General features: G+C 53.6%; 1 protein-coding gene across 1 annotated transcript in view; it reads right to left on the bottom strand.

Moving 5' to 3' along the window:
* Positions 1–11,616, bottom strand: part of SIM2 (SIM bHLH transcription factor 2) — a 53,852-nt gene extending 42,236 nt beyond the window's left edge. The window contains exons 1-3 of the mRNA XM_005526563.2: positions 11,013–11,616; positions 3,118–3,200; positions 638–727 (exon numbers count right to left, since the gene is read on the bottom strand). Of these exons, the coding sequence (XP_005526620.1) occupies positions 638–727; positions 3,118–3,200; positions 11,013–11,187 (348 nt within the window). The 5' untranslated portion in view covers positions 11,188–11,616. The remainder of the gene's footprint in view (positions 1–637; positions 728–3,117; positions 3,201–11,012) is intronic.
* Between the last annotated feature and the right edge of the window lie 1,561 nt (positions 11,617–13,177).

Below are 13,177 nucleotides of genomic sequence, written 5' to 3'. Positions count from 1 at the left end.
ACTTCTGGTGCAGAACAGTAGTAAACTGAGTTTTATGAGTTCTATCACAAGCATATAAAACGCTTTACTGAAAAGACCACTGAGCTGGAAAAACTCAGGAAAAACTACCCTGAATTCCATGTGAACACTCATAAATCTGCCCCCCTTTTCCTTTTATTTTTATTTATTTATTTTTATTTTATTTTTTTCCTCCTCCTCCAGCACATTTGCCACAAAACTCCTGTTCCACATCAGATTTCCTCTCCCTTTCATAGGCAGCCTCAATATCTGACACAATCTAAGGCTCCCAGACTCCAATTCTGAGCTTTTTTTCAACCCTATTGCATTACCACGCTTGGCTTTCAAGGCCCTGCTTCCATCTGCAATTTGCAATATCATCTAATTTATGGCCCTTCTGAAAGGTAATGAGGAGTAAAATACAATGAACAAGAACAGATATAAAGACAGGGCAGTGTGGTGGCAAGGCAAGGAAATTTGAGTATTTTACCAAAGCTGTTTTCAGGGAGAAGAAAGCTTCAAACAGCCCTGACAAAAAAATTACTTTGTATAAAGGCAAGGCAGCAGTGTGAGGGCCCAAATTTGTATTTAGCAGTTTTATTTTATTCAGGCTTTAGCTGTCAGAGCACTCCCCCCATACCTGGGACAGGCCAAGGTGCACGGATGCTGTTTCAGAAATGTACATTATTTTGCCGTCGGACGCCACCACAAAAACAAAGCCATCCAAAGTCTGAAACAGAGAGAATTCACAGGGTAAGAGGCAAGAAATCTGTTCAAAGCATTTGCAGTGGGTAAAAAATAAATATTTTGGAGGATGATTTCTGACTTCAACAACAGCAAATAGCAAAATTTGAGGAATAGAAAAGTTTTATCTGATTTTGTTCCTTTAAACACAGGGATGTTGTGAAGTCCACCTCATTCCCCTGCAGATGCAGCTCTGCTGCTGCACTTTCAGGGAATATTTTGCTGTTGATTCTGGTTTTTTTTTAGTGCTTAGCCCAAATCCTGAGCTCTGTGGTGCTCAGGGGAAGTCAGGCCCCACGTGAGCCTTTTTTTGTGCCATAAATGGCAGACCCAGCTTGCTGCTATTTGCAATTTCTTTAATGGCACCACAAGCAATGTTTAAATTTGGCTACATTTTCAATAATGTTTTTCTGAACAGAGAGCTGTCTGCTGTGGAACAATGTGAACTTCCAAAAAAGAAAGCAGAAATAGTCAGTATCCAAAACTTAATAAGCACAAATATCTCTCTTTGAGTGTGATAAAGTTTTATCCTTGCAGCCTGTAAACCTCAACCAACACAAATTTGAGATCCAATCCTACAAATTCTCCTTGACAGGAAATTGGCTGGGAGGCAAATGTTGCTTGTGTGAGTAAAAACTGAAGTTTGATTTAGTCAGATACTATTTATATGAGAAAAAATAAATAATGTGGTAATGCTCAGCCAAAACTGGCCATGATTTGGATACAAAACCTCTCAGTTTGGGGAGGCCTTGATTTTTCAGTGCCAAATTTCAGGTATTTTTTCAAAAGCAGCTGATAGCAAAAAGTCTGCATTATCTGTACCCAGCATAGAAAGCTTTGATCAACACCTGCCATGTGAATATCAGTGAATATCCACACATGCAATTATCACTGGAAAATATATATTTGGAAGGGAAAAATAATTTTTACAGTACATAGGTAAAACAACCACCTGTTTTAATCCATTTAAAGTCACTGAACTGGAAGAGAAGCAATAAAATCCTGTCTACTTCATGCACCTCTAGTGCCCCACCAATAAGAAAATATTCCAAATTATTCTCTGGCCTACTAATGACTCTACAGCATATAATTGAAACCAGATTACTCTTTGCCTTTTTTTTTTTTAAGCATAAATTAAATTTTGTAGAAATATTGTAAAGGGAAATAATTTTTTGCAGTTTTAGCCACAATTTTGCTTTAAACACTGTTGTCTTGCAATTGCTTTACCCTGTGTCATTAATAAACTTGGGTCAATGCTGCTGGTACTGCAGCACATCCCAAAATTTCATGGATAGGAAAGCACATTGAAGCTGAAAATTCACATGGAAAATTTCAGTCTAAGAACCCTTAGAAAAAACAAAACAAAAAACAAACAAACAAAAAAAAAGGTTTGCAGTAAATGTGGATTCATTAAAACCTTCAGCATTCGTCATTCAGTCATTCAGAAATAACTGAGCTGTAAAATGAGAGTTACAGGTGGTCGGCATTTAATTTGGTGCAAATTCAATTAGTGCCAGACAAAACGGGGAACAGCCAGGAGGAGGAGTAACAACAACGTTTTATACAATTGGGTCTGTATTTTAATATATACACTAAATTATCATGCAAGTTATCATACAGAACTGGGTGAGCATTTCCAGGTGGACTCGTGACTCTGAGAGGACAGCAGCTATTTGAAATAAAATTTCCATTTTAAAAATGCCTCCCCAGGAGATAATTTTGAGCTCTGTCATTGCCTGGATGTCATCAGTGCCTCCCAAAAATCTCATTTTTCCCCGCAGGAGAGGGGCTGATGCTCTGTGGTAGCAAATACATAACTGTGTTTGTCATTCCTAAGCTGGGAGCCGGCGGCAGGGCGGTCGCGGAACCCGGGCAGAGATTTTCTGTCGAGGGTGTGAAAACAGCGGCAGCTCTGTGGCCAGGAATTCACCTCCCACCATAAACCCGCCAGGTAAATGAATTTAAAATTTTTGAAAAATTAAAATTTAGTTATTTTTTTTCCCTCTCCTGCTGGCACGCTCGTCCCGGTTCCGACTTCTAAACTCAGAATTCAGAGGAATTTCAGAGCAGATCACCGGGATTGTGAACAGTGGAATTTTCAGGTGCTAAAGTCCCCGGGAGATCCAGTGCAGGTGCTCTCCCTGCTCCATCCCAGGTGTCTCCTCCCTCGGGGGCTTCCTGGGGACACCCCCGGCGCTTCTGATTAAAGCTTTGAGGGCATCAAAGACGAAAAAAATAAAATAATTGGAATACAAGTGGTCGGTGTCGCTGGGTTTCTGCCCTCCCAGCCCGGCGAGGCTCGGGAATGAGATGAGGATGAGGAGGAGGAGGAGGAGCCCGGGAGGAGGAGCCCGGGAGGAGGAAGGCGTGCACTACCTGAAGCAAGTGGGATCCGAGCTCCATGGCCACGTTATCCAAGGGGCCGATCCTGCTCGGCTGTCCCCAGGCGTCGCCCAGACCTGCAAAAGAAACAAGGATTTGGTGAGGGCAGGAATCGGAGCCCGTGCTCCCCCTCCTCCCGCGGGGTGCGGGCCTGCATGGAGCTGGGGAGGGCTGAGTCCCTTCTCCGCACAGCACAGGGCAGGAGCGAATTGTTCTTTTTCTGGCCCAGAGCATCCCTGTGGATGCGCTTTTCCCGCAGAGCCCCAGGGACGCGTCTTTGCACCGTCCCTCTGTCCCTGTCCCCGTCCCTATTCCTGTCCCTGTCCCAGTCCCTGCCCCTGTCCCCTGCCCCTGTCCCCTGCCCCTGTCCCAGTCCCTGTCGCTGTCGCTGTGAGCAGCCACCCCCGAAGTGGCCAAGGAGGAGGATGAGGAGGTTAAAGAGGGCTGGATCTCGATTGGAGATAAACTGTCCCGATTTCACCTGCGCACGGACGGCACCGACACAGCTTCCCAGCCCCGGCCCCAGCGAGCCCTGGCCTTGCTGACCCCACAGCCCGACCCCACAGCCGACCCCACAGCCGACCCCACAGCCCGACCCCACAGCCGAGCCCAAAGCCGAGCCCACAGCCCGACCCCACAGCCCGACCCCACAGCCGACCCCACAGCCGACCCCACAGCCCGACCCCACAGCCGAGCCCAAAGCCGAGCCCACAGCCCGAGCCCACAGCCCGACCCCACAGCCGAGCCCACAGCCGACCCCACAGCCCGACCCCACAGCCGACCCCACAGCCCGACCCCACAGCCGACCCCACAGCCGAGCCCAAAGCCGACCCCACAGCCGAGCCCACAGCCGACCCCACAACCCGACCCCACAACCCGACCCCACAGCCGAGCCCAAAGCCGAGCCCACAGCCCGACCCCACACCCAACCCCACAGCCGACCCCACAGCCCGAGCCCAAAGCCGACCCCACAGCCCGACCCCACAGCCGAGCCCACAGCCCGAGTCCACAGCCGAGCCCGCCGCGGTGAGAGCGGAAGGTTTCTGCTGGAGCCTGGGGCGCGGAGTGGCGGCCGCCCTGGGTTTGTGCTGATTGGGGTTTGTTTGTTTGTCTGTTTGTTTGTTTGTTTGTTTGTTTGTTTTTCTCTTCCTCGCTGAGGAAGGAGCCTCAACAGCTCCCGGCTGGAGCCGAGGCCGCCACCGGGCCGGACCGGGAGCCGAACCCTCCTGAGGGCTCCTGGGGCTGTCCCCGGCTCCGGGGAGGCCTCAGAGGCGGCGGGAGGGCCGGCGGCCCGGGGTGAAAGGCGGGGTTTGGGCGCTGCCAGCCTGGAATTCCGCTACGAAACCGAGCCCCGCTTTCGCCCCCGGTGCCCTCTCACCACCCAGGTGCTTCCAAAGAAATCTCCTTTCTCTCGGCTCCTGAACGGAAGGGAAAACTGTCAGGAATTCCTGCCCCGAGCTCCAGCTCCCTCCTGACGCCCTCACGGATCCGTTTGTGCTTTGGCCGCTTCAGCCTGGTTTGGGAATTACAGGGATTTCTCTCCGCTCTTGGGGCATCCCTCGGGATGGGCAGGATCTCCCACTCGAGAGACCGGAGGCGGAGGGGAGGACGCGGTACTTCCCCCCCGAGTTTTGATTCCCTTCCCTGTGCTTGGCTCCATGTCCTGCTCCCTCCGGGAAAGCGCTGAGGAGCTTCCCATGCCAGGCAGGGGACACCGGGGAGCTCGGCCGGCCCTGACCCCTCCTTTCCGCCGTCTCAAGACAGTAGCAGCACCCAAAAAAGAGGGATCTGAATCCCTACCCCGTGCCCGTCTCTCCGGGTTTCTCCAAATTCCGGGAATTCACAGCGCTTTCCCCGTAGGAAAGGAAAGGACGCCTTCCCTGCTCTGAAAAAAAGCACTGGGAATTTGCTCGGAAGAGCCAAACGAAAATTCGCGTTTTTCTCGGCCGTTTCCCGATTCTCCGTTTGGAAAAGGCTCCTAAACTTCCAGAGACACGGCAAAAAATGTCCTTTCTGCTGAAATGCTTTTTGGTTTCTGGGGAGAAAAAGTTTGGGAATCGCGGAGTCATCCTGCAGTTTCTTCCCCGAGACGGCAACAACAGCAAACTCCAGAGTCTGTCCCTGTGCCGAGGGGTTTGCCCTTATTTCCATTTATTAATTACAAATTTCGAAATATGACACTGCAAACCTACAAAAAGAATCACGCACAGCGGTGTCAAAACTGCCGTGAGCTCTTCCATTCCGAAAGACGAGGCAGATTTATTCCTTGAGCTCTCACGAAACTCCTCAACAACGAGCCCCGTCTCTGCCCCACCCGTGCTAGACAACTCTCTCTGTGCTGTCCTTTCACAGCATCCCAAAATCTGCACTAGTTCTGAGGTTCTTTCCTAGCCCGGAATAAAAATTTCCTCAGATTTGCTCCCTTTGGCATTTTAAATTGGAGTCGCAATCGCGAACGCGCATCAAACACAAACACGTTCGGTGGATCAGGCTGGCATTCGTCTGAGCTTATTTTAAAGCCGGTGATTTTATCATTTAATCCGCCAGCAGATCGCTTTAAAGGTGAAAACGAAACGAATAAAACCTTACATTCGAATAAAGGACTAACGCCCATTAACTTCTCCTCCGAGAGATTTTAACTTCTCCTCCGAGAGATTTGCAAACGCGCATTCCTGTGAACCTATGGATGCCATAGGCTCGGCCGGGCTGCTCCTGCCTGGACAGTAAATAACGCACAAATTCCCTCACTGGCCTGGAGCGAGGCCAAAATCGTTGCCGAAACCTGCACCGCTCCTTCGGGATGGGATTTTGCTGGGATGAGAAGCGCTCCCTGTCTGGGGATGCTGCCGGGAAGGAAATATTTCTATATGTCCCCTGGCAGCAGGAATTACCTGGCCCCTAGAGAGAATTTCCTGCTAGGGGCCGCTGGAGCATCCTCCCCGCAAATGCTGGGAGCACCCGTGGGGGTGGCCTGGCCCCGAGCGCGGCTCCTTTGCCGGGCTACAGGGTCAGGGATCACCCAGATCCAGCGATCCGGGGGGATTCCGGCAGCGGAGAGCCCGGAGAGCCGGGGCTGGGCTCAGCGGCAGAGCCCGCACGGCCCAGGGCCGCCCGCTGGACGGTCACTCGCCAGCCCCAGGCTCAACCTTGTCTTTTCTGGCACCCCGCCGCCTCAAACACGGGCGAGATGAGCCTCTCTGATGTGTGTCTGTCCTCCCCGCTGTCTGTCCCCGCCGGGCAGGGCAGGACCGGGATGGCCGGCAGGACAAACCACCGGCCCCAAGGGCGGCTGTGTCCGCCGGACCCCTCCGGGCAGCGGGAGGCAGCTCCGGCTCCGGCAGCTCCGGCCCGGAGTCAGAGGGGGTTTTATACAAGCACCCCAAAATTGGTGCTGCTTTTGAGGTTGAAAACCCGGCGGGTTTTCGTTCAAACGCGTCCCGCTCCCTGCGGCAAACACGGACAAAATTCTCCTCCGCCCCCTCCGTCTTTTGCCATCTCTGGCTGTTTTTCAGAGTAACCTCAGCGCTCAGTTTGTACCATTTGTACATTACTCAGTTTCCAGGGAGGCAGCGGGGTGAGTGAAACTGTAATGAGATCTAGAAATATTTGGGAACGACTCCCACCTTTGCTCTCGGCATACAGAAATACGTCCACACACACATTTGAAAGCCCGGGAGCTTTCCAGCTTGGGATTCTGCTAAAAAGAATTACTTAGCAGTGTATTACGTTCAGTATCGGGTTGCCCTGTAACTTGGAGAATTTCCTTTGTGTCTGCTGGGCTGTTCCCGGGAGCGCAAGGAACATGGGGACAACGACAAACCCTGGGGGTTCGCCGCCGGTTCTGGTTTTTGGGTTTTCCCCAGAGCGGTTGTGCCTCCCTCGGCAGGGAGAGCCCCGGGGAAACTCCCTGGGGGCGGTCCCGGAGCTCCATCGAGCTTTGTGCCCTTCGTTGAGGCGAGGTCCGAGGCTCTGCTGTCACCCCGTGAGGAGGGGGAGGCAGCGGGGCGAGGGCAGCGCTGACACCGAGTCCCGAGCCCCGTCTGCAGCGGGGGGCGAGGGATCTCAGCCCCGACGGCACCGCTGGAGCCCGGGGGCCGCGATGAGTCCGGAGCCAGAGGGAAACAGCCGGGCCCGGCCAGGGGAACCTCTGAGAGGGGGGAAACCCCCAGGTCAGGGGCACTTTGGGAAGAAGCAGAGCTGGACAGGGATGTGCGAGCTCCACTCTGCGGGCTCAGCGTCGGGAAGGCGGCCGAGGGCTGGGCAGTGGGAAGGACGGGCGTAAAGATCAAGACTCTTATTTTATAAAAATAAAATAATTTTTTTTTTAAAAGGGCGAACTCCCAGAGGAAAAAAAAAAATTAAAAAAAAAAAAAGTGGAGAAAAAAATACTCTAACAAACCTGCCCCCCAAGGACACCCGCACAAACTCAACTCTCCCCGCCGAGCCCAACCCACCAGATCGTGTTAAGAGGCCCCAAAGCGGGCGTCCTACAGACAGGGAGGTCACGGGCAGACCCACGGCAGTGACCCCCGCCCTTCCTTCTCCCTCCCTCTCTCCCTCCCTCCCTCCCTCCCCTCCGGCCGGGAGAGACCGGAGCGACGCCGCCGCTCGTCCCCGCCCCGACCCCGCAGCGCGGGGCCAGCGGCTCCCGCCGCCTGGGAGCGCCTCAGGAAAACCCTAAAAAAAGCATTTTTGTTTTAGTAAGACCTTTAATGTCACTATTAGTGGTTAGTACAATAGGGGCTGGCTTTCCAAAAGGGATTACTCACGCCTCGCGCTTTATTTATTTGTTTAATTCATTAACGAACCTTTTCCCAGCGCGTGTGACAATCAGATGAAATGGCTGCGATTCGCCTTGATTTTCTTAAAATATACATTCGTGGCCAGGTTTAAATGGGGACCGAAGACCGTGAATATTCCTAGTAATTTCTACTGTCTGCCCCTCGGAATAAGGAAGGTCCGAGTTCTACCGCTCCTTCACTTTATTCAGATTGTTTTGTATTGCGCACATTATATTTTGGGTCGCATATTAATTAGCTCGCTCCCATCCGGTTTAAACAACCAAAAATGTCCAATTTTATAATCGGTTTTGGACACTGCATCGGGGATGGGGGAGGGAGAGGGTGACGATCTCACCAGTCTGCCATAACCGGGGGACAGAGAATCGCGGTTTTTAAACGCGATCCATTCTCACCTCTCCTGCTTTCATTAGCTCCTTTTCAAAATAAAAATCAAAAATAAAGAACACTGACAGCGCAGACAGAAGACGTCTCGTGGTGTATTTTTGTTCTACAGTAACAAAGCCGTGACAACAACAACAACAAAACCCCAAAAACACGAGAGAAGAGGGTGTTAGCGACAGCTCGGGGGAGGCTGCTGTGTCCTGACTTTAACTCCTGAACCTCAAGGTCGCAGCGATCCCGCAGGGCACAGCTGGGATATCGGAGCACGACCTTGTCCCTTGCAGGGTTTGCACTGCGAGGGCGAAAGGAGCTGGGGCCGAAATCCAATTTCACTCTCGTTTCTTGCAGTGTGAGCGGGCACCTCTGAGGGTTCGGTCCCTCTTCGGGAAAAGCCTGGCCGGGCTGAGCAGAACTGTCCCAAACCCTGACAAGCCCTTTCGGGATCAGTCACCTCGCTGAGGGTCTCAAACTTTTCCTAAACTATGTTTAGGAAATGGGGGGTTAGCCATCCGCCGAGGATTTTAAAAACACAGCTCTCTTTCTCTCTCTCTCTCTTTCTCTCTCGGTCTCTTTCCCTCCAGTCTAGACAGAGCTGGGAGCCAGGTCTGCAGCTCAACACCGCTTCTGATCGTGCTGGCCGCAGCTAGTCCGGGCCTAGCACGGGTCTGGTGGCATCTCAGACCTGTCCCCCCGCCCCCGTCACCCCTTTAAGCCTCGCAGGGTGACGGCTGGGGCAGCCCGGGGTGCTGGACTCTCTGTCCGGGGACAATTCCCGTGGGAGTGCAGCGGAGGCCGGGGCTGGAGAGGGGGCCTGGTTCGTGCCCACCTTTATTTCACGGCCCAGGATCTCGGGTGGGGGTGCCCCGCACCCATCGGATCCAACCCTCTCCATGGGGTTCTTTCCCCAGGCCTCGCCAGTCCAGGATTTAAGCTGGGAATCCTTTCCGAGCTGTTTCTCCTCCCAGTAAAGCCAACTGGGAACCGGTAGCCGAATATGAGGAGGGGGGAGAAGGACGGATGGATGGGGGACACCCTTCTCTCTTCCAAGGGCAAATCCCGAGGGAGAGGGAAGTTTGGGTGCTGCGGGACTGTGTGGAACAAATACCCCCCGCTAAAAAAAATCCTTCTGCATCCGCCTCTGTCCGGCTCCCCCCTTTCCCCTCCACCCTCCCAGGCACTAAACGCAGGGCTCGGGGATCGGAGGAGGTAATTCCCCCGGCCTGTCATCCCTGGATGCAAAGCTTTGGTTTTAAATGTATTTCCAGCCGTACTTAAGACGATGAAAGATCAGGAATTCGCTGTATGCATTTAAACGTTGCCCTTAATAAGCAGAGTGTGCGGAAGCGCACGCCCGGCCTGTTTAGGGAAGACAGACACATAAAACACACCCGAGCTCTGGGTATAAACCTGCTCTCGGGGTCGCCTCGTTGCTCTTGAGGATCAGCAAGGCTGGAAAAGCCGGGACGCATCCAGCAGCATCTCGAAACGTGCCGCTTTTCCTCCCTCCTAAATCAAAGGCGTTCGGGGGGCACGTTCGCCAGGCACGGCCGGCCAGTGACCCCCACCTCGAAATTACGACGCTCTGTTTCTCATCGGGAAATTTCCCGGTGGGGAATAATGGCTGGAAAATGCGGCGGAGCAGCGCCTCGCTCCCCTTGCTCCGCACGCTAAAGGAGCCCCGGCTTCCCATAGCACGGCTGCTCCGTGCTCCCGAAATTTCTGAATTAAATGGCCACGACGGTAAGCTTTGCTCGGGTTGGGAGGGGGATTTTTCCGCCCTCCCTCTATTTTATTTTTAGTTGTTTTTTTTTTTTTTCTTTTTAGCCTTTTAATAAAGCTCCTTAGAAACCGCGCCGGAGAGCAAACCTTCCCCCTGCGGAATTTGCTAATTCCTTCACCCTGCTCCTGGGCCGGAGCGGCACAAACAAATGACAAAGCGGGGCAGCTGGGCTTTATTTAGGCACCCGCAGGCACTGACCAGCGGCTCGTTCCGCATCAGCTCGGCGGCAGCGCGGACAGCACGGGCACAGCCTCCCCTCGCCCCTTCTCCCGGGGGCTGATTTCCCCCAAACCCTCCGGGAAGGAGAGCCTGGTGCCGGGTCTCGCTGCTGGGTGTCCCCGAGAAGAACCACGGGAGCAGCGGGGTCCCGGCCGGGCTGGGCTCGGAGCCTCCTTCCCTTCTCTCCCCGGCCCCAGGAGAAGCTGCAGGGCCTCGCTGCGGAGCAGCCGCGCCTTCATTCCCAGCCTGCTTCCCTAGCTCCAGAAAACTCCAACCATAACAAAATAATAATAACAACCACACAGTTTTGGGTTTTTTTTTTTCTCTCCCCGAGGCCGTGCCCGGACGGGAAGCGCCGTGCCGAGGGGCCATCCCCGGGAGCCGGGCGGATTCCTCCGGGGCCGCGGACACGACCCGAGCCCGCTCTCATCGGGACGGTCCCCAGGAGCCAACGCAGCCGAGGAGGAGGGGGAGGAAGGAGGGATGAACCGGCCGGCTCTGCCTCCCACCTCCGCCGGGCTTGGGGCAGCGCAGCGCTGCCTCCTCTTCCAGGGCAGTGGGGCTCATTTCCAGCCCGCTTTGCCCTCAATCCCCTTCTCTCTGAGCCGGCTGCAGGCACCCCCTCCCTCCTGCCAGGCGCTGATGGGGCCGTGCCCAGCCCAGCGCCCCCTCCCCGCTGTCCCCCGGAGCCCCGGGGCTGCTTTTACCTTCGGGGAAGACCGCTCGCATTTTCAGGTAGCTGGTGGTGAGGCGGATGATGGAAGCCTTGTCCAGCTGCGAGGTGATGGCCGAGGGCAAGGGCAGGAGTTTGGCCAGTTCGTAGAATTCTCCATTTTCTTTTTCCCGTCTAGTCTTTGCCGCGTTCTTGGATTTTTCCTTCATCGCGACTGCTGCAAGGCGGGGATGTCACTGGCATATTAGACCCGATTCTTCCGAATGGCAGGGGGCATGGATTTCCACTGCAGAGTTAGTATTTTCGTTGAAGGAAGGGAATTTACCCAAACCAATAATTAATAATAACAATAATAATAATAATAAACGAACGGGGAAAAAAAAAGGACAAAAAGGGGAGGAAAAAAATAAAGCTAAACCAACCAAACAAAAACACCACCAACAGAAATGGTGCGAGGAGGGGGGAGGCGATTTCTGAGCTACAACCAGGACGGGAATGCCGCTCGGAGAAGGCAGTTCTGCTCTGACCCTGCAGTAGCGAGGGCTCCCAAACCCAGACTGAAAGACCCACGGCAGCTTTCGTCCTCTGCGTGCAGCTGGGAATAGGATCTTGATCTTCTCCTTAACGGGGAGCAAACCGCTGAACGATTTCTTTTACTCTATCCTTCCCCGTCCAAAAATAATAATTAAAAAAAAAAAAAAAGAAAAAAAAAAAAAGAAAATAGAGCGTCCATGCAAGAAATCATTGGGCTAAGCAGGCTGAACCATTTTTGGACATTTTGTCTCTGAAGGAAAAAAAAAGAAAAAAAAAAAAAAAAAAGAAAGAAACCGAACGACGGCGCTGCTCGTTGAACGAAGTGCAAAGTGAGCTGGTCCCGGAGCCCGAGATGCCGAGGACAGGACGCGAGCTCCCCGCCGAAGCAAAGTCAAAGCCGGTGACTGCGGCTGATGGCTGGAGCGCTCCGGGATCAGCAGCTCTCGTTCCCCTCCGCCTCTCCCCTCCGGGCGGGTTCCTGCGGCAGAAGGGCGCTGCTGCTCCGCCCGTGCCCGAGCGGCTCCGGGAGCTCCGGGCCGCGGGGGCCGCCGAGCCCCGCGGGGGCTGCGGGGGCTGCGGGGCTGCTCCTGCCGCTGCTGCCGCTGCGCCCGGCTCCAAATGCGCTTCTCATGCGGAGTCAAATTAAAGGATCCGTTTTCCTCGGGACCTGTGCCACTTCAGCGTTGTCTCTTTCCAAACAAGTCCGAGCGCTGGCAAAGGCGCGGCATTGATTTTGTTGCTTTTATTTATTGGTTTGCTTTTTTTTTGTTTGTTTTTTGTTTTTTTCCCCTTCTTTTAAAGAAAAAGAATTTGAAAGATAGGAATCGCTTCTCTGCCTCTCTCTTTTTTTTCTTTTTTTCTTTTTTTTTTTTTTTTTGTTTCTCTTTTATTTGTCACGTATTTCGAGAGCGAAGCGGTGGCTCTTTGGCAGAGACATGCCTTTCAAAGGCAAGGGGAGGGTTTGCTACATTCACCTCCCGCAATTCGGCAAAGATCGAAGGCAAAATTCCCCTCCTCTCGGAAATCACAGCTCCTCGTCTGAAAGCACCGATATCTCCGCTTTATTTTTTTTTCTCTTTTCTTTCCTCGCCTTTTTTATTTTATTTATTTATATTTTTTTTTCCAGGGGCAGAAGGAGCTCTGAAGTGGACCTCTCGATTAATTCTTTAGCAAAGGCTGCAGAAAGCCAGGAGAGCCTCAAGAGGGGAGGGGATAATGTATCCGTGACGTGTCCTCCCTCGCAGCGCCCTCCGAGGGACCCAAATCCAGAGGAGCCGGCGCGGAGCCTCAATCAGCGCTTGCGAGGGGACGGGAGGCCGGCCCGGGGGGAGCCGGGGGCGGGGGCCGCAGAGCCCCTTACCCCTCTCTGCCCTTCTCGGTGACCCCGAGGGGGCTCTTTGTCCCACCCCACCCGGGTCACAGCTGCCACGGGGGGTGCGACACGCGTGGGGCGCCTTCCCCAGCCCCCAAAAGCCACCAGAGACTTTCCCCCGTTGTTGTGGCGCTGGGTAAAGAGCACCTGGGCACTCACACAGGTACGCGCGGCCTCAGCGCACATTTACACCCTGTAAATAATCGCTATTTTACGTATTACACGTGTATACACAAAATTATCCACACGGGGCCCCCGGTGGATGCGGAGGAGGGGGCAGAGCTCCGTGGGAG

Source organism: Pseudopodoces humilis, chromosome 2 (assembly GCF_049639895.1).
Source record: "Pseudopodoces humilis isolate 2021_Gansu_Grassland_sample_001 chromosome 2, ASM4963989v1, whole genome shotgun sequence".
NCBI classification, from domain to species: domain Eukaryota; kingdom Metazoa; phylum Chordata; class Aves; order Passeriformes; family Paridae; genus Pseudopodoces; species Pseudopodoces humilis.
Note: the sequence above shows the minus strand (reverse complement) of the source record. Positions and strands in the feature narration are given on the sequence as shown.